Source organism: Salvelinus alpinus, chromosome 4, assembly GCF_045679555.1.
Source record: "Salvelinus alpinus chromosome 4, SLU_Salpinus.1, whole genome shotgun sequence".
Lineage (NCBI taxonomy): Eukaryota > Metazoa > Chordata > Actinopteri > Salmoniformes > Salmonidae > Salvelinus > Salvelinus alpinus.
In genome coordinates this window covers 39,942,804-39,967,501 of record NC_092089.1, presented here as the reverse complement: position 1 = coordinate 39,967,501, position 24,698 = coordinate 39,942,804, and the positions used below count along the sequence as shown (strand labels likewise).

The 24,698-nt window shown below is 42.3% G+C and overlaps 1 protein-coding gene across 2 annotated transcripts; it reads right to left on the bottom strand.

The window, feature by feature from the left end:
• Window positions 1-575: 575 nt before the first annotated feature.
• Window positions 576-18,820, bottom strand: LOC139573503 (sodium- and chloride-dependent transporter XTRP3A-like). Of its 2 annotated transcripts, XM_071397014.1 has the most exons (11): window positions 18,488-18,820; window positions 14,637-14,777; window positions 14,067-14,158; window positions 13,567-13,794; window positions 10,636-10,746; window positions 10,013-10,254; window positions 9,423-9,585; window positions 8,535-8,739; window positions 7,647-7,809; window positions 5,231-5,396; window positions 576-4,982 (listed from the first exon to the last, which is right to left on the bottom strand). In XM_071397014.1, the coding sequence occupies exons 1-11, from the start codon at window positions 18,612-18,614 to the stop codon at window positions 4,815-4,817; spliced, it is 1,806 nt and encodes a 601-aa protein (XP_071253115.1). In that variant the 5' UTR covers window positions 18,615-18,820; the 3' UTR covers window positions 576-4,814. The 2 variants fall into 2 exon arrangements, with proteins under 2 accessions (XP_071253115.1, XP_071253114.1); XM_071397013.1 differs by lacking the exons at window positions 576-4,982; window positions 5,231-5,396; window positions 18,488-18,820 and adding an exon at window positions 16,740-17,969 and having other exon boundaries at window positions 6,250-7,809.
• Window positions 18,821-24,698: the final 5,878 nt, after the last annotated feature.

The window sequence follows — 24,698 nt, the reverse complement described above, 5'->3', positions numbered from 1 at the left end:
ATTGGACCATATTCAGCAAAAAAAACGTTTAGCATACTCAGCTATTCCTCTGAATCTGCAGCCAATATGAAACTTGTATGATATGTCTGGAGCATGTCCACTCACTTCACACCTTCCAGTGATGTGAAGAATCAATATTTGAGGAGGAAGAGAGACAGGGAGCTATACAAAGGGAAAGTGAACTGCATGTCAGTCAGCACTCCAGTAAATTTCCATAGTTTGTGTCAGTACATTTCAATAGCGCGCGTCAGTACATTTCCATAGCATGCGCCAGTACATTTCAATAGCGCGCGTCAGTACATTTCCATAGCTTGTGTCAGTACATTTCCATAGCTTGTGTCAGTACATTTCCATAGCTTGAGTCAGTATATTTCCATAGCATGTGTCAGTACATTTCCATAGCTTGTCTCAGTACATTTCCATAGCGCGTGTCAGTACATTTCCATAGAGCGTGTCAGTACATTTCCATAGCGCGTGTCAGTACATTTCCATAGCGCGTGTCAGTACATTTCCATAGCGCGTGTCAGTACATTTCTGATATTGCAGAGTCACAGTGTTGACACTTCATAACAAAATAGTACTAAATGCTTTTAATTCCATACAGATATTGAAAAAGACTACAGATATTGCAAATACAACTACTCAATCTCATATACACAAAATGAATTTCTACTGGAAAGGTGGACCTTGGTGGTCATTCTATTGGAAGTATGGAACTATTACTGGCTATTGAGATTTGGGAGAGAACACTTTCCTGTTTATATTACCCTTTGGGTTGCTCCACAAAAAGTGACTTTTGGGTAGTGTTATTCTGTCAAAAAAACATATCACCTAATATTATCATTCTGTCAGAAGGAGCACACGTTTCAATTCATAAAAAACATGTTTTCCCTATTCAAGAGGTCAAATTAAGAAAAAAATGGCAATTAAAGTAACAGGGTTGACCGTAACAGGATTGACAATTGTATCTTAAATCAGCCATAACCCCCTGCAAGCTTAACAAAACAAAACTTGTTAAAACATTTCTAGCCCATCTATGGGTAACAGGCTTGAAGTGTTATGCTCAACGCTAACAGTTTTCTACCACAAAACAACAGAAAACCTTTATTTAACTAGACAAGTCAGTTATGAACAAATTCTTATTTACAATGACGGCCTACACCGGCCAAAGTCGGATGACGCTGGGTCAATTGTGCACTGCCCTATGAGACTCCCAGTCATGGCTGTTTGTGATACAGCCTGGATTTGAACCAGGGTGTCTGTAGTGACGCCTCTAGCACTGAGATGCAGTGCCTTAGACCACTGCATCACTCGGGACTGCTGTGCCACAGGAGCATGCTCCCTGTTCAGTATTTCTTTAAAAATATATATTTTAATAGAAATACTTTCAGCATATTAAAATGTGTCTAGTTTACATAACAGGGTTGACATTAAAATGTGAGACAAATGTAAATTAATCACTAATGCAAGAAAGGCTTTACAGTGACATGGGGGGGACATTTTGGGGTTAAGTGTGTTAAAATCTTCAGAGAAGTCAGAAAAACATGACATGGGGCATGTCAAAATGACGATTTTTGGCACCTTAGCGAGTATTTATTCATATAAAAAATAGGATATATTACATTTTCCATGTAGTTTGTATTAAAGGGCACTTCATTTAATATAGCAGGCTTTAAAATGTCTACTTAAAATATCAGAGACGCAAAAGGCACTCTATTTGTAGAATGACCCTGTTATATTCAGCCCTAAACCTCAGCTCATTAGGCTGAAGACAAGACTACATTCCAGTCTTTGACAGAGGAAAAGAAGTGCTTAACTTCAGACAAACACGCTATTTAATGCAGGTGGTTATTGGATGGCCCATGTCTATCCCATAGAAATATAATCTCATGCTATACTGGACAAAAATATAAACGCAACATGTAAAGTGTTGGTCCCACGTTTCATGAGCTGAAATAAAAGATCCCAGATATTTTCCATATGCAAAAAAAAAGCTTATTTCTCTCAAATGTGCTCAAATTTGTTTACATCACTGTTAGTGAGAATTTCTCCTTTGCCAAGATATTCCATCCACCTGACAGGTGTGGCATATCAATAAGCTGATTAAACAGCATGATCCTTACACAGGTGGACCTTTTGCTGGGGACAATAAAAAGCCACTTTAAAATGTGCAGTTTTGTCTCACAACACAATGTCACAGATGTCTCAAGTTTTGAGGGAGCATGCAATTAGTATGCTCACTGCAGGAATGTCCACCACAGCTGTTGCCAGAGAATTTAATGTCCATTTATCTACCATAAGCCGCATCCAACGTCATTTTATAGAATTTGGCAGTAGGTCCAATGGGCCTCACAACCGCAGGCAATGTGTAACCACGCCAGCCCAGGACATCCACATCCGGCCTCTTCACTTGCGGTATCGTCTGAGGCAATGCTGAGGAGAATTTCTGTCTGTAATAAAGCCCTTTTGTGGGGAAAAACTCATTCTGATTGGCTGGGCCTGGCTCCCAAGTGGTGAACCTATACCCTCCCAGGCTCACCCATGGCTGTGTCCTTGCCCAGTCATATGTCATATGAAATCCACAGATTAGGACTTAATGAATTTATTTCAATAGACTGATTTCCTTATATGAACTGTAACTCAGTAAAATCTTTGAAATTGTTGCATGTTGCGTTTATATTTTTGTTCAGTATAGTTCTGTGGTCTATTCATCCAATGATATTATAAAGTACATAGCTTGTCAAACCAAGCACTTAAAAAATCCAGATTTCATGCCATTGAAATGTGTCATCCTTGCTGGATACTAGCAAGTAGGACTGAATGAAATGCCTGGTTTGCAACAGGCTGGCTGCTGTATGTGTATCTTGTTCAGTCATACCAATGGTTAAAATGTCTTCATGTCTTTAATAATTTCACCATAGAAAATACTACTTATAAAACATGAACACATTATTGTGGTACAACAGTTAAAATAATAATTGTTCACACCAATACTTGGTTCACACTAACACCAACCTGTATTCAACATAATAAACACTCCAAACAGCCTACCCGACCGCTCTGAGGCCTCTGCATGGTCCTAAAGCACACAGTTGCCTCATTCTGTATCACATTCCAATGACAAAACCGGCAGGGGACAAAAATGCAATTTCAGAATGTGGTGGGGCATGTCACCCCGTCCCCAGTGAAAGTTTCGCCCCTGTTATTGTTTCAAATTGTTCACATTAAAAATGCTCACAGTATTACAAAATGTTTGGCAAATGTTTCTGTGATAACCCATACATTTGACTGTAAAAAGAGTAGGCCTACATTGTGTTTTTGTTTGTGAATATGCACAGCACATTGGTGCATAGCCATTGGGCTGTATCCTAAGTCCAGTTGATATGGATTCTATAACAGCAGTGCAACACTACAGTACTTTCTATTTAGAAGAGCACAGAAACTTTCACGCGTTCTGGCAATGTTGCAGAAAGAAATGCTTCCTATAGAGCTGACATGATTTCCAATTCCATTAGACAGAGAATAGTGTATGTTCTACAAAATATATAACTATCTGAACATTCTGTTACATTGCACCCCACTGAGTATGATCCTGGTTAGAAGTCACTGATGGTGGATTGACAACAAAGCCCATAGGTATAGATATGGTCTTGGTCCTGGTCATAGAGATTTGTTCGTTATATGTGAAATTATCAGTATCTTTGCAAACACTATATCACATACAGCTATTGCTACAAGTTGTTATTGGTCATTTGACACCAATCAGACTGTATTCAGTCATAACCGAGTCAGACGAAGGTCTGCCTTGTACATCCAGGCACTCAACATATCTCACAACTCATTGAGTAATCTACAGAATATCTACAGTAAACTAATGGGATACAAAATACTTCACCATAATGACATTTAAGGGAAAAGATATCTTAAACATTTTGTGGAACTTTAAATAAAGAGGGTTGACACACTGTGTCTCAAAAATCTGCTACTGAAAGCTAAACATTAAAGGTCCAATGTAGCCGTTTCTATCTCACTATCAAATCATTTATGGGTTACAATTAAGTACCTTACTGGGATTGTTTTCATTTAAAATGGTCAAAAAGAAACCAAAATAGCTACTAAGCAAAGAGCAATTTCTCAAGCAAGAATTTTGCTAGGACTGTCTTGCAGTGGTCTGAGTGGGGAGGGGAAAAGAGAAAACTAAGCTGTTATATGCAGAGGTTTGGATCTCTCTTTCTTATTGGTCTATTAACTAATTTACCACGCTCCATCCCACCAAACATCTCTTACACTAAAAGGGGATTATAATAATTTTCCCAATTTCACAGTATTATTCCAACCTCATAGCCTGGAAATATGTATAAAACACAGGAAATCATTTTTTTTTTTTATTGCACTGGGCCTTTAAACAATGCAATAAACCATTGACAAGAGTATTTGTTCTTTCTTCACTTCTGAAATATTTTGAATGTAGTTCTAAGCCCTGCTCAGAACCACAACTACAAAATACAAAAGTTATTATCACCCAGTAAGTGTTAGTTGCCAAAGGACGACTAGGCCTAATGCTAGGTACAGATCTGGCAGTCTGTCCACCAGCAGCACAGCGGCAGAGCCAGCCTGCCCCAGGGGGAGAAAGAGGGCCTTTGGTTTGTGGTGTGGCATGAACCACCGCACCAGGAGAGTGAGGTTCTGTTAAGACAGCCATGATACGTACGGTAGGCTGTCGATCCTATAACTAGCGGGTCCAGTCAGTCTCAGAGCCATAATGTAGCAGCTCTGCCTTGTGTCACTCCGTCTGTCAACCAATACGTCGGTCTTTACGCTGACACAGTGCTGACAGTGCGCTCTCTCTTCCCACTGGCCAGGTTCCTCTTCTTACAGTAGGTGTAGAGGGCCGTCAAAGGGATACAGCAGACAGAGGAGGCTAGGAGGAGGCCGATGAAGGCTTGGGCGTAGGGAGGATACTCCGTCACCACAGACTTCCCCTGGAAGAGGGGGAAGACAATAGAACAGGCAGAGATCAACATTGTATCTGGGTGCATGAATAAAACCCGAAGCAGCATATTCTGTTCCAGTACTTTTCTTTCATTCATGTATGACTGGTACAATCAAATCCCCCTTTGGGGATTAATAAAGTACTATCTTATCTTACCATTTTTTTTGGGCCGAGTGCTTGTTAGTGTAATGACAGGGTTATTGATAAGATATTGGAGATAAAAAAGAGAGGCCTTACCAGTTCTTTGTTCCAGGCCTGGTATGTGGGTGTTCCTCCCTGGATGTAGTTGACTATGTAGAAGAGGAATAGTGCAATGAGGAGGATGGGACTGACTCCTGCCAACATGATCTTCCAGTACCAGTTAAGACGATGACCTAACATGTCTTCTACATCCTTCTCAAACCTGGAGAGGGAAAGGTTGCAGGAGTATTGACATGATGACTATGTCGAGTAAGGCAGCCCCCCGCACCGCTCTGATTCAGAGGGGTTGGGTTGAATGCAGAAGACACATGCATTCAGTTGTGCAACTCACACCCCTTTCCCTTCCCTAAAATACTTTCATATATTTTGTATGGGCAAAAGACAACCTTGGTATTTTAGTTTAAACATTCATTCAACATTAAAGGAAATTGCTTATATGCTTCATAAACCATTTTGCTTTTAATAAACAGTACAAGCCCAACTTAAAAAACTACAGTACAGCCAAGTCAAAAGCCTGAGAAGAGTGAAAGGAATGGGAGGTATTTGTGGATGATTATGCTAAGTGTTGTTTGGCATTACTGGACACAATACAGCTTTTATGAGGTACTTTTAAAGATTTAACTCTACTGGCTGCTAACACAACTGCAGTAGGGCTACACATTCTCAAGTAGAAACTGTTTCAAATAATGTCAGCTCAACTATTGTTTCTTGGAGAGAAGGTACTATACGACGAGATGTGTTCGTTTTTCTGATTTCACACAGCAAAGGTGATGATGCTTAGAAAGCTTCTGAAATTAGCCATTCTTCATTGTCAATATTGTGCACACACACACACACACACACACACCTTTTGATGCCATACAGTGGGGAGAACAAGTATTTGATACACTGCCGATTTTGCAGGTTTTCCTACTTACAAAGCATGTAGAGGTCTGTAATTTTTATCATAGGTACACTTCAACTGTGAGAGACGGAATCTAAAACAAAAATCCAGAAAATCACATTGTATGATTTTTAAGTAATTCCTTTGCATTTTATTGCATGACATAAGTATTTGATACATCAGAAAAGCAGAACTTAATATTTGGTACAGAAACCTTTGTTTGCAATTACAGAGATCATACGTTTCCTGTAGTTCTTGACCAGGTTTGCACACACTGCAGCAGGGATTTTGGCCCACTCCTCCATACAGACCTTCTCCAGATCCTTCAGGTTTCGGGGCTGTCGCTGGGCAATACGGAATTTCAGCTCCCTCCAAAGATTTTCTATTGGATTCAGGTCTGGAGACTGGCTAGACCACTCCAGGACCTTGAGATGCTTCTTACGGAGCCACTCCTTAGTTGCCCTGGCTGTGTGTTTCGGGTCGTTGTCATGCTGGAAGACCCAGCCACGACCCATCTTCAATGCTCTTACTGAGGGAAGGAGGTTGTTGGCCAAGATCTCGCGATACATGGCCCCATCCATCCTCCCCTCAATACGGTGCAGTCGTCCTGTACCCTTTGCAGAAAAGCAGCCCCAAAGAATGATGTTTCCACCTCCATGCTTCACGTTTGGGATGGGTTCTTGGGGTTGTACTCATCCTTCTTCTTCCTCCAAACACAGCGAGTGGAGTTTAGACCAAAAAGTTATATTTTTGTCTCATCAGACCACATGACCTTCTCCCATTCCTCCTCTGGATCATCCAGATGGTCATTGGCAAACTTCAGACGGGCCTGGACATGCGCTGGCTTGAGCAGGGGGACCTTGCGTGCGCTGCAGGATTTTAATCCATGACGGCGTAGTGTGTTACTAATGGTTTTCTTTGAGACTGTGGTCCCAGCTCTCTTCAGGTCATTGACCAGGTCCTGCCGTGTAGTTCTGGGCTGATCCCTCACCTTCCTCATGATCATTGATGCCCCACGAGGTGATATCTTGCATGGAGCCCCAGACCGAGGGTGATTGACCGTCATCTTGAACTTCTTCCATTTTCTAATAATTGCGCCAACAGTTGTTGCCTTCTCACCAAGCTGCTTGCCTATTGTCCTGTAGCCCATCCCAGCCTTGTGCAGGTCTACAATTTTATCCCTGATGTCCTTACACAGCTCTCTGGTCTTGGCCATTGTGGAGAGGTTGGAGTCTGTTTGATTGAGCGTGTGGACAGGTGTCTTTTATACAGGTAACGAGTTCAAACATGTGCAGTTAATACAGGTAATGAGTGGAGAACAGGAGGGCTTCTTAAAGAAAAACTAACAGGTCTGTGAGAGCCAGAATTCTTACTGGTTGGTAGGTGTTCAAATACTTATGTCATGCAATAAAATGCAAATTAATTACTTAAAAATCATACAATGTGATTTTCTGGATTTTTGTTTTAGATTCCGTCTCTCACAGTTGAAGTGTACCTATGATAAAAATTACAGACCTCTACATGCTTTGTAAGTAGGAAAACCTGCAAAATCGGCAGTGTATCAAATACTTGTTCTCCCCACTGTATATGTAGCAGACGGTGATAACTTCAATGAGGACGATGAAGAGCAGAGAGAAGGTGGCTCCATAGTCATTGAACATGGTGAACCAGTAGTTCCCAGAGCGGGTGGTGAAGCCCAGGCCAAGCAGCAGGCAGAATAGACACACCAGACCTACAGGATATGACAACACACCTGTTAGTCACACACACCAGACCTACAGGATATGACAACACACCTGTTAGTCACACACACCAGACCTACAGGATATGACAACACACCTGTTAGTCACACACACACACCAAACCTAGAGGGTTGGCCCACTCAGCCTAGTCTAAGCTTATCTCTGTCCTGGCAACCCAATGGTTGTACCAGCTTCCCCCGATGTTAGGACAGCAGAGTCCCTGCCCATCTTCTGAAAATGTCTGAAAACCTATCTCATCAAATAATATCTTAAATAAGGTAATAAATAAGACATTACAAAAAAACTTTCACTTGTCTTTTCCTACTAGCACTGACTTTGCTGATAACTTCTTTATTAAGAAAACATTTATTTACTACGACTGTGATATTTAGTTGTCTCACACACACACACACACACACACACACACACACACACACACACACACACACACACACACACACACACACACACACACACACACACACACACACACACACACACACACACACACACACACACACACCCCTAACTCAAGCAGCAGGCAGAACAGACACACCAACCTAAAGGTCAAGGGTCAACCCTAACCCTAGCTTCATGTTCACACCTTAGCTCAATTCTTACCCTCAACCACAACCCTAATCCTAGCTTCACGACCACACCTTAGCTCAACCCTAACCCCCTTCCACTCTTCCCCTCATCACCCCTTCTCTCTCACCATTGAGTGTTTTGGTGCTCATGTAGTGGCTGATGAACTTCAAGTCACTGAGGGGGGTGATGACGGCGATGACGTTGCCCAGCATACTGCCCATGCCCAGCAGCAGCAGCATGATGAAGTAGAGCACAGACCACAGCTGAGACACGGGCATGTTCTTAATGGCCTCACTGTACACTATGAAGGCCAGGCCTGTACCCTCAACAGCCTGGGAGGAGGGAGAGAGATCGAGAGAGAGAGAGAGCTTAGTGGATATTCAGTCCTGCATAGTGCAAAAGTGGCTAAAGTCAGTATTTCATTTTTTGCTTTCCTCCATTGGAAACTTAAGTGGGATAGTTTATTAAAGACAAAATGGAAAATCCAGGAGAGCATTGAAAATTAAATATTAACATTAATTGTAACTGCAACAGCCAATGATAGTTGCCACATCTCACTACCACCACCACAGAGTCAAATAAATGTGTATAGGTGACATTGAACTATGACTAACGATTAACGATTTATAGAATGGTGAGTAAAGTTTTTATTGCCTCACAGTAAAATTGATTCATTTTGTTGCTACATGATAAGATATTGTCAGGAAACCAGAGGTATGTTGTTAGATTAAGGGCTCGATTCAATCCATATCGCGGAAGTTCTGTGCTATAGTGCAAACATTTTAAGGTAAGATCGGATTGAGCCGATTTATGCAGCATTTACCCTGAATGCCGTCACCGTGAACGCGGGAATATTGCCTTTAAATTTAAATCTCGCTATATCACAGAACTTCTGCGATTCAGATTGAATCGAGCACTAAGAGAAGTAGTAAATTAAGTTGTCTTATCAGTATTTTGCACAAGTTTTCCTTTTGAGTTTATTAGTTCATTTGAGTTGTGTGTCATCATGACCTACCGTGTCTAGTTCAGCCTCTAGGTCACAGGTCTCCAGCCTACCTCCCAGACTGGCAAACTGTTCTGGGTGTGTCCTGTTCAGCTCAGCGATCCAGTGGTTGACACTCTCCAGACTGATGGTGTCCTCTGCTAGATCAAAGGTGTTCAGGAGCAGCAGTCGCACTCTGGGAGAAGAAGATAAATGTCAGTGTCATGAAAAGGCAAGTGGTGTAGCGCAGTTTCTCTGAACTTTTTTTAGGTGGGGTGGGGGGCCAGGTAACTTCCTGCAATTCTACGCATTTTGCCATGAGGTTGAGAGAATTTTTAGCAGTTTCATAGCTAATTTCCTGTAATTCTAAACATTTTGCCATGGCTTATGACATTTATAAATATTTTGGTTGAGACCTCTCCCTCTCCTCTTCCATCTGTATGTCCGCAGAAACTGCTACAGTCTACAGACGTTAAATTAATTGTATATGTTTGACCTAGAATTGTTTACGTTTGTACTGGATGAGTGCTGCTGGCTGGTGTTACCTACTTCTCTGAATTGAAAGTTCAATGCCAAAGCCATTGAGACAACCAACCAGACCGCGACCCCACCCAGGGCCTCACCTCTCCAAGCAGCTCTCGTAGTTGAAGGTGGCCTTAAAGCCATAGATGGAGAAGGTGACGATACTGGCGAAGATGGAGGTGCTGCTGTTGACCATGGACACGACGATGGCCTGCTTCTCAAAGTTGTTGTTGTACTGGTTGTAGCTGGCAAAGGCGATGAGGGATCCAAAGCCCAGGCCCAGAGAGAAGAAGACCTGAGTGGCCGCGTTGATCCACGTAGTGGGGTTAGCCAGCTGTTCCATCTGAGACAGCAAACACACACACATTAGTAATGGCACACACACATGTGTAAAGCAGGATTAAACACAACAGAACAATGTACATGAGCTTCCATACCTTGGCTGTGAAAACATAGAGCTATTGCATCTCGTCTATGCCGCTCTGTCTTTGCTCATCCATATATTTATATGTACATATTCTTATTCCCTCCCTTTACTTAGATTTTTGTGTATTAGGTAGTTGTTGTGGAATTGTTAGATTACTTGTTAGATATTGCTGCACTGTCGGAACTAGAATCACAAGCAATTCGCTACACTCGCAATAACATCTGCTAACCATGTGTATGTGACCAATAAGATTTGATTTGATCAATAACATTGTTTCATTCATCTAATCATTCATACCTTGGGCGTGAACATGTACTTTACACCGTTGATGGCTCCATGAAGGGTGACCCCACGGATGAGGTAGATGATGAGGACCAGGTAGGGGAATGTGGCTGTGAAGTACACCACCTAGAGAGGGCAGAAACAGCAGGGGGATTCAGGGTCAAAGTTCAACTATGGTTGCCTGTTTGCCAACACAGATTTGGCCCACTTTTCCCATGGTTTTATAACATTGCTCGCTGAATTTACTGTGAAGTTGTAGGTGAAAGTGAACTTCTTTGTGTATATCTTTCCATCAATTGATAACGATGTTATTACTTTTCTATTATTTCTCTCTGTATTGTTGGGAAGGGCCGTATGAAACCATTTCACTGTTAATCTACACCTGTTGTTTATGAAGCATGTGATGATTAAAATGGGATTTGATTTGATGAACCTCTTTTAGGTCATTTCAGATGAGAGATCAAATCAAAAGCCCCTTGCCAGAACGAATCAGAACGATTCAGAACGAATCAGAACGATTCAGAACGAATCAGTTTTCACGGGACCTCTTGCGTGTTATAATAAAGATCATAGGCAGCTCGTGAGTTTCAAGTTTGGGGAAGCTTACAATTTATCCTACCGTTTCTACCTATCTGCATGCCAGTTATTTTTCGTGGAACAGCTTCATTTAAATAATAACGTTTTCGTTTCTCAAAATTACTCTCAGGTGGTTAATCAGAAAAATTTAAATTAAAATGATAAAAATCTCAATTAATGCAAGAGCACCAGCCTTTGCCACATGGACACATAGATACACTGTGATCCATTGGCAGCTAAAGAAATTAGAACATGGAACTCAGCGTTAGCCTATAGGCCAATGCAGCAGTAGGCCTATAACTTCCATCGTCAACAAAGTAAAATAGGCCTGAGCTAAGTAAAATAGGCCAAAAACAAATTAAAACAGTAGAAAATATCCTGATAAATTCTGTTTTTTCAATCGCATTAACCTCTACTCTGCCTGTCTGCCTCCCTTTCTATCTGTCTTGACTTGAGCTATCGCTAGTGAAGTGCAACATTGTTTAAATTTAGCATGTTGGCGTGCTCAGACGTGTGACAGAGAAACATTCTCATTTCTCACATGGAGCACTCCAAACGAAATACATTGAAAAAATTGACAAAACTCCTAAATAAACCAAAACTTGTTTCTCACAAGTGTAGCAGGTTGTGAACTCTGCAAACAACGTTTCCACTCCAAGAATGAGAACGGTAAATTACTGTAATACATGAATGTAACCAAATGACGGGGATTAACGGTACCTTAATTAGGCCTACTGGTTACATACTGTATATAATGGGGAATTGATCAAAATAAGCAATCAAAGCGAAAACAATTCACACAATAAAACAATGAATGTGCAAGAATTGTTGGAAGACATTGGAGCACATTATTGAGAGCTGAGTGCATGCATTCTGGAGAGAGACGCAGATGCCCATATTTTCGCCACACACCCGTCCCCTTATTCTTGTCTCAACATTTTAAATGATACTCAAGACACATTATCTTCACACATTTTCGAGGCTTTTCACTGGCATCCGCAACTCAATAATCAGCTAGGCCTATTGCCACGTGCGCTGCCCAATTTGCTAGCTTCCCAAGTAGGCATAGGCCTACAGCACTTGTGATTTGAAACAATCCACAGCTAGTTTAAAAAATGAAGAAGCTAATGATCCTCTGTGGCTAAGTCAACCTCTCTGGTAAAGTATTTTTAATTATTTTATTTATTTTTATAATTTTGGCAAAACATAAATTTACTTTAGGGGAAGCCAGCATCGAACAGTGCACTGTTCCCTTTCTAATTTGCAAGTGGCTGAAACCAGAGATTTGTATATAATGACGAGATTCTCATCTCCGCACTAACAATGTGAATCGAGTATTGGTCCGACCAGAAAACAGTTCTCTGTTTGTGTTGACACAGTACCCTTTATTTTCACCCTGGCTTGTCTCCTCAGACTCCCACTCTAGATAGTTTTGTAATGAAGTAGGCCAAGGTTTTCATAACTTTCCTATGATGCCCCCTCACTCTCTCACCTGATGGTTTCCTCAGTTCAGTAAAGATCCATTGGATCTGCTTCCCCTTTCCCATCATTCTGAGTTGGCAAACTCTGCAGCCACAAACTTTGATAGTTGTCCATCAAGGCATGGCAAATAAAACAATCTGACCATATAGAATATTGAACTGTTTGTACCTTGTCTCGCCATTACAAATAACTTTCTTGACCCTTTCCTTTGTTATCGAGGTCACCGCTCAGCTGACTGTTTTCCTCTGCTCAGTAAAAATACAGGCAACTGCCAAAATAAAGGAAACACTTGACTAAATGAGGGATACAAAGTATACTGAAAGCAGGTGCTTTCACACAGGTGTGGTTCCTGAGTTAATTAAGCAATTCACATCCCATCATGCTTAGGGTCATGTATAAAAATACTGGGCAGGTCATTATTTTTGCCACCATGGCTATGCCCCCATAGGATGACAATGCCCCCATCCACAGGGCATGAGGCGTCACTGAATAGTTTGATGAGCATGAAACGATGTAAACCATATGCCATGTCCATCTCATTCACCAGATCTCAACCCAATTGAACATTTATGGGAGATTCTGGAGCGGCGCCTGCAACAGCGTTTTCACCACCATCAAGTTCTCGTGGAAGAATGGTGCTGCATACCTCCGATAGAGTTCCAGACACTTATAGAATCTATGCCAAGGTGCAAGCTTTTCTGGCTCGTGGTGGCCCAATAACCTATTAAGACACTTTATGTTGGTGTTTCCTTTCTTTTGGCAGTTACCTGTATGATATAGGAGACGATAGTGAGCTACGTCCACTAGATCTGCAGCTAGCATGACATACGGGTGCTATAACTGTCTTGACCCTATCCATTGTTCCCAAGCTGACCTCTGATCTCTCACCTTCCCGGTGGACTTGACCCCCTTGACGATGAACAGGTAGACAATAATCCAGGCCAGCAGGAGGCAGAGTGCCTGTCCCATGTGAATCCCTCCGTTCTCCTCGATGGACCCGGAGATGTCCAGGGTCTCTCTGTAGAAGAAGTACTGTGTGGGCGTGGCCCGCTCACACTCCTCCACATGGCCAGTCAGGTTGCTGTTAACCGGGCACTCTGCCCATGGCAGAACCGACTGGAGGAGAGTGGGAGGAAACAGCACAGGTCAGGTCAGGCACAGGATGTTACAGATAGCACTAGAGAAATGAACTGCGTCTTCTAAGATTCCAAACAAAACAGTCTGTACAGGACCAATAGTGTGCCCTCAAAGCTGAGTGAGCCTGTTGATACATCTGGTAATAAGATTGTAACAAGTTATTGAAGATTGTCTACATTTTATGATTGCATCATACATCTGAATGCAGGTCAAATAATTTTGAATTTTGACATTGTGAGACTGGAACTAACCTGGAATGAATGAAAGAGGTACCAGAAACTCCATGCATTGATGACGTTGTAATAGAGGCATAGGTACATGGAGGTCACAACACTGGCCAGACCTGGAACCAGCAGAGAGAGGAACAGATACATTTAAACTATAAGCAGATAATAACTACTTTTATTCAAAGTAACTTTAGCTTAGTAAACTATATTTTTCTTCCAGTGTGAAGTAATTGGTAGCTTAAACTATAAACTATATTTTTAGAGTAGCTTCCCCAACACTGTACATTTGACACAAAAGTACTGGCCTAAATGTAACAAAACCATATACTTAAATATGTGTAATGTGATAAATTATAGGCAAGTTTATGTACTTTATTTAATGGCAATGTTCACACATACATGTGTTGCACTCTATGTGCAGGGTCCTCTGTCCAAAAAAGTATTATTAATAATAATAATAATAAATAAATAAATTATTTAAATACATTATTCTACAAAGTAGAAAATAGTCAAAATAACCATTGAATGAGTAGGTGTGTCCAAACTTTTGACTGGTACTGTATATATATATATATATATATATTCAGTAATCACCCACTCCCCCCAGATAGGGGCTAATAGCTCTCCATGCTCCAATGCTGCCCAGACGCATCTTCTGGCCAATGGCTAACTCCATGTAGAACAGGGGTACCCCCAACAGGACCAGCATGAGCATGTATGGGATCAGGAACCCACCTGAGGACAGAAAAAGGACACACATACAGTATATTTTACCATTCAAAACACCTGCGGTAGCAGAGACAACAACACACACATCAGATTCACATGACACCAAGTATTTTTTTTAAATAATTTTTTCTTTATTTCGCCTTTATTTAACCAGGTAGGGTAGTTGAGAACAAGTTCTCATTTACAACTGTGACCTGGCCAAGATAAAGCAAAGCAGTGCGACACAAACAACAACACAGTTACACATGGAATAAACAAGCATACAGTCAAAAACACAATAGAAAAAAGAACGTCTAAATACAATGTGTGCAAAAGGCGTGAGGAGGTAGGCAAATAAATAGGCCATAGTAGCAGAGCAATTACAATTTAGCAAATTAACACTGGAGTGATAGATGAGCAGATGATGATGTGCAAGTAGAAATACTGGTGTTCAAAAGAGCAGAAAAGTAAATAAAAACAATATGGGGATGAGGTAGGTAGATTGGGTGGGCTATGTACAGCTGCAGCGATCAGTTAGCTGCGCAGATAGCTGATGTTTAAAGTTAGAGAGGGAAATATAAGTCTCCAGCTTCAGCGATTTTTGCAATTCCTTCCAGTCATTTGTAGCAGAGAACTGGAAGGAAAGGCGGCCAAAGGAGGTGTTGGCTTTGGGGATGACCAGTGAGATATACCTGCTGGAGTGCGCGCTACGGGTGGGTGTTGTTATCGTGACCAGTGAGCTGAGATAAGGCGGAGCTTTACCTAGTATAGACTTATAGATGACCTGTAGCCAGTGGGTCTGGCGACGAATATGTAGCGAGGGCCAGCCGACTAGAGCATACAGGTCGCAGTGGTAGGTGGTATAAGGGGCTTTGGTGACAAAACAGATGGCACTGTGATAGACTGCATCCAGTTTGCTGAGTAGAGTGTTGTAGGCTATTTTGTAAATGACATCGCCGAAGTCGAGGATCGGTAGGATAGTCAGTTTTACGAGGGTATGTTTGGCGGCGTGAGTGAAGGAGGCTTTGTTGCGAAATAGGAAGCCAATTCTAGATTTAATTTTGGATTGGAGATTGGTTTAATATGAGTCTGGAAGGAGAGTTTACAGTCTAGCCAGACACTTAGGTATTTGTAGTTGTCCACATTTTCTAAGTCAGAACCGTCCAGAGTAGTGATGCTAGTCGGGCGGGCGGGTGCGTGCGGGCAGTGAACGGTTGAAAAGCATGCATTTGGTTTTTACTAGCGTTTAAGAGCAGTTGTAGGCCACGGAAGGAGTGTTGTATGGCATTGAAGCTCGTTTGGAGGTTAGTTAACACAGTGTCCAAAGAAGGGCCAGATGTATACAGAATGGTGTCGTCTGCGTAGAGGTGGATCAGGGAATCACCCGCAGCAAGAGCGACATTGTTGATATATACAGAGAAAAGAGTCGGCCCGAGAATTGAACCCTTGAAAATGTGTTCTCATTCTTAATAGTTCTATTTCATTTACATAATGAATGTGGTCTCGGTCCTTGTATTCTGTGAGAATGCTGTTCATTGACCACAGCTCAGCATTCAACACCATAGAGCCTTACAAGCTCATAACTAAGCTCAGGACCCTGGGACTGAACACCTCCCTCTGAAACTGGAACCTAGACTTCCTGACGGGCCGGCCCCAGGTGGTGAGGGTAGGCAACAACATATCTGCCATGCTGACCCTCAATTTAATATTCAATATTTATTTATTGTTTAGGTGCAGCGCATAGCCACGCAGTCGTGGGGCTACAGGAGGGGACTAAACACGCACTCCTGAGGGGCCTCCTTGTTGAGGGTCAGCATGGCAGATGTGTTGTCTGCTTCACCCTATACAGCGCGTTGAGTGCGGTCTTAGTGCCAGCATTGGTTTGTAGAGTATGATTTCATACTGATGAGGAGGATGAGCTGGCCAATCAGTGGTCTACTCGCATGCTGGCTATGCGCTGCACCTAAACAATAAATAAATATTGCTTACCCCCGCCATGCATTTGACACAAGTATGGAAAACGCCACACATTTCCCAGTCCAACCGCGTATGATAGACACGCCAGGCCAAATTGCATGGGATTGTCCCACTAAGCATCTGACCGCAAGGCCCTGCAGAGGGTAGTGCTTACGGCCCAGTATATCACTGGGGACGAGCTTCCTGCCATCTATACCAGGTGGTGTCAGAGGAAGGCCCTAAAAATTGTTCAAGACTCCAGCCACCCAAGTCACAGAATGTTCTCACTTCTAACGCATGGCAAGCGGTACCGATGCACCAAGTCTGGAACTAACAGGACTCTGAACAGCTTCTACCCCCAAGCCATAAGACTGCTAAATAGTTAGTTAAATAGTTAACGAAATAGCTACCCAGACTATCTGCATTGACCTTCTTTTTACTAACTCTTTTGACTCATCACATACACTGCTGCTACTCTTTATTATCTATCCTGTTACTTAGTCACTTTACCCCTACCTATATGTACATATTTAGCTCAATTACCTCGTACCCCTGCACATGGACTCGGTACCCGTACCCTGTGTATTTAGCCAAGTTATCGTTACTCTTTGTGTATTTATTTCTTGTGTTATTACTCTCTGCATTGTTGTGAAGGGCCCATAAGCATTTCAGCATAAGTCTACACTTGTTGTTGATTTGATACTCAATGAGGAAATAGCAACAACAAAAAATGTACTGTCTGTTTGAGATACAAGTTTGGGGTTTTGAAGTGTATTTTATCCAATTTATGCTTTGGACATAAATACGAGTATAGGATTAGACAAGAACATTATTTGGGTTTGAGTTAACACAATATTAACTTTGAAGTGTTTTATTTTCACTGGACAGTTACATTAAGGCAATAACTCTACAATAATAAATACAGAATAACTCTACTTGCATACCACACCTGTATTTATGGAATGGACATATTGGCCTTAAAGCAACAGAGGCATCAAGGAGTCTCCTGTATGTGAACATTTTCTATGAATCTATGAATGGAAGAACACATCATAACACCTGTTGTAAAACCTTGCAATCAGTTGAGACCATTAAAAGCGAAACGCAAAAGCAAATGTTGATCCATTGTTATTCTGTGATAAACAACTGGGCGCGTTAAGGTTTAAAAATGGGATCTGTATCAATCCAAACTTTAGAGTGGAAAGCTATTTTATGCGTGTGCTTTTGAAAGCTCCTTTATGTATGCGCTTTGGTACATGCATACCCTCTGTTTTTGAGGGGACTAACGGTTCTCAGTGACTTATGGGGAGGAATATGAAAAATACGAATTGAACTAAGTGAGATAATTTTTAAAAACCATTGCACATTTCCTGCACCATTAACTTTTAGAGGAAGAAAACAAAAGTCTGCACAGTAACACCTTCACTCACTAGAAATGTTTAACAAGGTGACTGACTCTAACCAATATAGTAATTGTTCAGATTCCATGTAACACCCAGGGTAAAATAATAACTAACCCATTCTACAACCGCACAACATCAGTGCGCCATTGCGCATGGATAAAGGTGAATAAATTGGGCACTGACTGGCTATTCATATAGCCTACATTACCACTTTTAATCAGTAAACACTAATTGTATTCATTAATTTTACATGGTGTCCAATATTGCAGTTCTATATTTAATCAAAAATAACTGTTGGCCTAAATGTACAATATATTATGGATTAAACCATAAATTAGGCTATGCGCTGCACCTAAACAATAAATAAATATTGCTTACCCCCGCCATGCATTTGACACAAGTATGAAAAACGCCACACATTTCCCAGTCCAACCGCGTATGATACACACGACAGGACAAATTGCATGGGATTGTCCCACTCTGCTCTTGCGGCGTCCTTCCCCATCGTTGCGTCCTGAGCACACAATCAAGCCAATTTTCAGGTCTGGTCGAGTCGGTGGCAGTGCGGTGCCAGTGAACAACCTTGACAGTCAGTTAGCCTAAGTCTGAAGTAGCGGGAGTAGGGATGGCACTCCTGTCTGGATAATAGAACACACCCAATGACAGCGTCCTATGGGAAACAGGGAACGTGTTTCAACAGGAGGCTGTATGAGTCAGACACATTTGCAATGGTTGAAGAAATACCATGGAGTTTATAGAACGCTTGCCCATTCTAATGAGGTCCCCCAATTTGAGAGGGAGGGCCTAACGTTTTAAGTACTGTAGGCATAGGCTAGAGAGTTTACATAACCCAGGTGAATGTTTGATTTTCACAGCTCTTCTTAAAAACCTGAGCTTATAAGCCTGTCATAGAGACAGTGGACCATCGCCAATACCTTTTATATTCCTTAGGGTAAGCTTCAGACAGCATGTGTTTGCTTTTGTACAATGGACTTCACAGTGCAAGATTCAGTGCTGGAAATAATGTATTTATTTTCCTTTTTACTGTTCATACAACTTCAAATGTAGTACTGGAGTCCGATGTGCAAAAACAGCACAACCAGTGTTGAGGTGTCAATGATTCAAATAGCTGTTTTCTGTAAGAAGTCAATCTGTAAGGCACATTCTTCAATCTAAGAAGGAACATATCCATTACAGTTTTATTGCATTTAAATTAAAAAGCAATGCAAAGGAAAAAATAATGAGAGAGCGAATATTGTACACGTAAAAATTAGTGAATATACAGCATCACACACAGTGACAACACAGTACAAATAAAAGGATGAAAGATAGAACCGAAAGGAAAAGGAGACAATCAGAGAGAGAGTGAGAGAGGAAGTCCTCCAGAGGTATGTCCTCACTGACCTTGTGTCTATCTACAGATTTCCCTGAAACCCCCTCTAAAGAGCTATGGCAAATAACGCAAATAACGTACAGTCCTTTCACAAGAGGGACAAGTATAGTACACTCTGACATTAGCCTAGAGAGTTACATTGCCTCAATCACAATGGTGTTGCTCTACTCCAACACCATCACCATCATCAAGTTTGCAAGTTTACTGATGACACGATGGTGGTATGCTTGATCACCGACGACGATGAGACAGCCTACATGGAGGAGGTCAGTGACCTGGCAGTGTGGCGCCGGGACAACAACCTCTCCCTCAACGTCAGTAAGACCAAGGAGCTGATCGTAGACTACAGGAAAAACATTTTGGGAGGGAGGTGAGCACTCTCCCATCCACATCAACAGGGCTGCAGTGGAGCGGGATGAGAGTGTCAAGTTCTTTGGGCTCCAAATCACACATACAGTCACAGTCATGAAGAAGGCGCGTCAGCACCTTTTTGTCATGGGCTCTCAAATCCTCAAAAAGTTCTACAGCTGCACCATTGATAGCATCTTGACTGGCTGCATCACTGCTTGGTATGGCAACAGCACCGTCCTCGATCGTGGTGCGGACAGACCAGTACATCTCTGGGGCCGAGCTCCCTGACATCCAGGACCTCTATATCAGGCGGTGTGAAAGGAAGGCCCGGAAAATCATTAAAGACTCCAGCCACCCAAGTCATAAACCATTCTCTCTGCTTCCGCACTACAAGCGGTACCGCTGCATCAAGTCTGACACCAATAGGCTCCTAAAACACTTCTATCCCCAAGCCATAAGACTGGTAAATAGCTAACAAAATGGCTACTAGGACTGTCTGAGTTGTCCCTTGTATTTATCTATGCACACTCACAGGACTCTACACACTCACACACAGACACTCCAACAAACACAACATGCACACACATTTATACTGACTCCACACACACACTCACATATAATCTTCATTTACACTGCTGCTACTCTATTTATCATACATCCTGATGCCTAGTCACCTTAACCCTAAACATACAGTGCCTTCGGAAAGTATTCAGACTCCTTGACTTTTTCCACATTTTGTTAAATTACAGCCTTATTCTAAAATTGATCCCCCCCCCCCCCCTCAGCAATCTAAACACAATACCCCATAATGACAAAGTGAAAACAGGTTTTTATAAATGTTTGCACATTTATAAAAAATGTAAAACAGAAACACCTTATTTACATAAGTAATCAGACCCTTTGCTATGAGACTTGAAATTGAGCTCAGGTGCATCCTGTTCCCATTGATCATCCTTGAGATGTTTCAACATCTTAATTGGAGTCCACCTGTGGTAAATTCAATTTTTAGGACAAGATTTGGAAAGGCACACACCTGTCTATATAAGGTCCCACAGTTGACAGTGCATGTCAGAGCTAAAACCAAGCCATGGGGTTGAAGGAATTGTCTGTAGAGCTCTGAGACAGGATTGTGTCAAGGCACAGATCTGGGAAAGGGTAACAAAAAATGTCTGCAGCATTGAAGGTCCCCAAGAACACAGTGGCCTCCATCATTATTAAATGGAAGAAGTTTGGAACCACCAAGACTCTTTCTAGAGCTGGCCGCCCGGCCAAACTGAGCAACCAGGGTAGAAGTGCATTGGTCAGGGAGGAGACCAAGAACCCGATGGTCACTCTGACAGAGCTCAGAGTTCCTCTGTGGAGATGGGAAGGCTACCTGTGTTTTTGTTTTACCTCATGTAATTTTGTAATACTACATTGATATTGATCACTGCATTGTTGGGTTTAGAGCTTGCAAAAATACATTTCACTGTACTTGTGCACGTGACATTCACTTGAAATTGAAATAAAAAGCTTACGAACTATTCTAACACAATTATCACCGTATGTTTCACAATCCCTACTGTGTCAATAGTCCATCACTCATCCACTTCAAACCAGGGTCTCAGATGGGGGTAAAACTGGTTGTGCAATGGACGCCTGAAGGGTGCACGTGCGGTTTGCTGCTTGCTGCACATCCCACTTAACTGTTGTTGAATCCGGCCCATATGAGGCTGAGGCTGGTGGAACCGTTTGTCAGGGAAGGAAGGGAGGTAGGGGGCATCGTTTTGGTGGAAGACTGGGCTCTGCTCAAACAGCGACAGGTGTAGAACCCACATCTGAGCCCTAAATAGGACACAACAGGAGTTAATGGCCGGAGCTGTCCAGTTGGGACTGGAGCGTCGTGGAGGGAGGCCATGGGACCATGTTGGAGGAGCTGTATGAGGCCACAGCAGGAGTGGTTACGGGTGGGTTGGGGGTCGGAAGAGGGGTGGGGTTCGGAGAGGGGTTCACAGTGAGGGGTGCAGCTGTACAATTGAGCTGAATTCTGTTTTACATTGCTCCCCACTGACATAACACAAATGCATTGCTATTTGTCCCAGATGACATCCCCCTCTCTGATGCATTAGCTGTGTTTATTTTGGATTTCATAATGGTCCTAGTTGGACAGTTAAGGAAGACGCCTACGGGACTGGTTTGGCGTGATCATTGGGGTGGAGGTAGGAGGGAGAATGTCTGAAGGAAAGAGAAAACGCAGGAGAGAAAAACAACCCAGCCTGCATATTTACAGTTGAAGTCAGAAGTTTACATACATCTTAGCCAAATACATTTAAACTCAGTTTTTCACAATTCCTGACATTTAATCCTAGTAAAGATTTCCTGTCTTAGGTCAGTTAGGATCACCACTTTATTTTAAGATTGTGAAATGTCAGATTAACAGTAGAGAGAATGATTTATTTAATCTTTTATTCCTTTCATCACATTCCCAGTGGATCAGAAGTTTACATACACACAATTAGTATTTGGTAGCATTGTCTTTAAATAGTTTAACTTGGGTCAAATGTTTCGGGTAGCCTTCCACAAGCTTCCAACAATAAGTTGGGTGAATTTTGGCCCATTCCTCCTGACAGAGCTGGTGTAACTGAGTCAGGTTTGTAGGCCTCCTTGCTAGCACACACTTTTCAGTTCTGCCCACAAATTTTCTATGAGAATTGAGGTCAGGGCTTTGTGATGGCCACTCCAATACCTTGACTTTGTTGTCCTTAAGCCATTTTGCCACAACTTTGGAAGTATGCTTGGGGTCATTGTCCATTTGGAAGACCCATTTGCGACCAAGCCTTAACTTCCTGACTGATGTCTAGAGATGTTGCTTCAATATATCCACATAATTTTCTTTCCTCATGATGCCATCTATTTTGTGAAGTGCACCAGTCCCTCCTGCAGCAAAGCACCCCCACAGCATGATGCTGCCACTCCTGTGCTTCACGGTTGGGATGGTGTTCTTCGGCTTGCAAGCCTCCCCCTTTTTCCTCCAAACATAACGATGGTCATTATGGCCAAACAGTTCTATTTTTGTTTCATCAGACCAGAGGACATTTCTTCAAAATGTACAATCTTTGTCCCCATGTGCAGTTGCAAACCGTAGTCTGGCTTTTGTATGGCAGTTTTGGAGCATTGGCTTCTTCCTTTCTGAGCGATGTCGATATAGGGCTTGTTTTACTGTGGATATAGATACTTTTATACCTATTTCCTCCAGCAGCTTCACAAGGTCCTTTGCTGTTGTTCTAGGATTGATTTGCACTTTTCGCACCAAAGTACATTCATCTCTAGGAGACAGAATGTGTCTCCTTCCTGAGCGGTATGACGGCTGCGTGGTTCTAAGGTGTTTATACTTGCATACTATTGCTTGTACAGATGAACGTGGTACCTTCAGGCTTTTGGAAATTGCTCCCAAGGATGAACCAGACTTGATGAGGTCTACAATTTGTTTTCTGAGGTCTTGGCTGATTTCTTCTGATTTTCCCATGATGTCAAGCAAAGAGGCATTGTGTTTAAAGGCACAGTCAACTTAGTGTATAGAAACTTCTGACCCACTGGAATTGTGATACAGTCAATTATACAGTGAGTTTGTTAACAAGAAATTTGTGGATTGGTTGAAAAACTAGTTTTAATAACTCCAACCTAAGTGTATGTAAACTTCCGACTTCAACTGTACAATAGGAGGGGGGTTGGGGGAGAGGGGACATGTTTTTTTCAACAGATGTGGAATTTAGCAAGAACGGCTCGCGGGAGGTCAACATCATATCCTCTTGTCTGTAACCCAGAACTGGTCTCAGTCTGCACCATGGTGAGCTTTCAACTGGTCACATCCTTCCAAATAAAAAGCAGAAAGGCCAGAGGCCGGAGGCTGCCTGGGATTGGGTCAGATCTGACTGGAAAGATCTGGACAAAACATCCACCACAGTGAGGCACAGTCCATCCGGGTTAGGGTTCTGACAGTAAATGCTTTAACAGGTCCTGACATCGCGTCGCTGTGGCTGCTGCGAGGAACAGAGAAGCCATGCCTGCTCAGTACAGGAATGCTACAGGAACGAGAGGCAACTCCTCGCTGGCCCATAGCCCTGGCAACAATGGACAATTAGTTACTGTTGCGGTACAGACTGCCTGTAAAGTTAAGACGCCGTTACATAACAGTTCTCTCAATGGGTCTTTGTCTCTCAATGGGTCTTTGACACACCATTCTGTCTCTCCAAGCAATGTGCCCAGTCTGCTCTTAAATCTTGTACACTTGTCACAAGATGGGTTGACCAGTTGAGGCCATTTGCATACACTTAATTAATGTATTGTTTATGTTTTCCCTCAGTCACAATTTGACACTTGTTTATTTACAATGAAATAGAATTGCTTACAGATCCTTTTTTTTGTGAGCGTCACGTCACAGCACGCCACTGCATGACCTTTTGGCTAAGATCAAGTATAGTACCTGAGTCGCATGTGTTGCTGCCTGCTAATGATATTGGTCTGGAACACCTTCAAGGCAGCATGACTCTTGGCTCGCCCCGCGTGGGAAAGTCTGGCCAGAGGGTGTACTACTGCTCGGTGACAAAACACCCAGAACTGATGTTTGCCATGGAAACCATGTCAGCTCCCCTCTGTGTGTTGAGATATTGTTGTTCAGTTGTTTGTGTCCGTTATTTGTTTGGGATGGGGTTCTGACACATTCACCAATGCAAGGCAAAGACTGGACTACGGAAATACCAGAGCCATATATGTAGTTGGGCCAATGCGGTTTCTATCTGAACATTCTGACAGCGCCACTTTCTCCTCCATAGCTGTTGCTAAGTGATAATTTGACACTTCCGCATT

Coding starts and splice junctions, on each gene's coding strand:
- LOC139573503 (XM_071397014.1), bottom strand. CDS start 18,614: ATGGGGAAGGACGCCGCAAGAGCAGAGTGGGACAATCCCATGCAATTT. Junction 10,255..10,635: donor AGTACATGTTCACGCCCAAG/GTATGAATGATT, acceptor TTGCTGTCTCAG/ATGGAACAGCTGGCTAACCC. Junction 8,740..9,422: donor TAGAGGCTGAACTAGACACG/GTAGGTCATGAT, acceptor CCCTCCTCCCAG/GCTGTTGAGGGTACAGGCCT.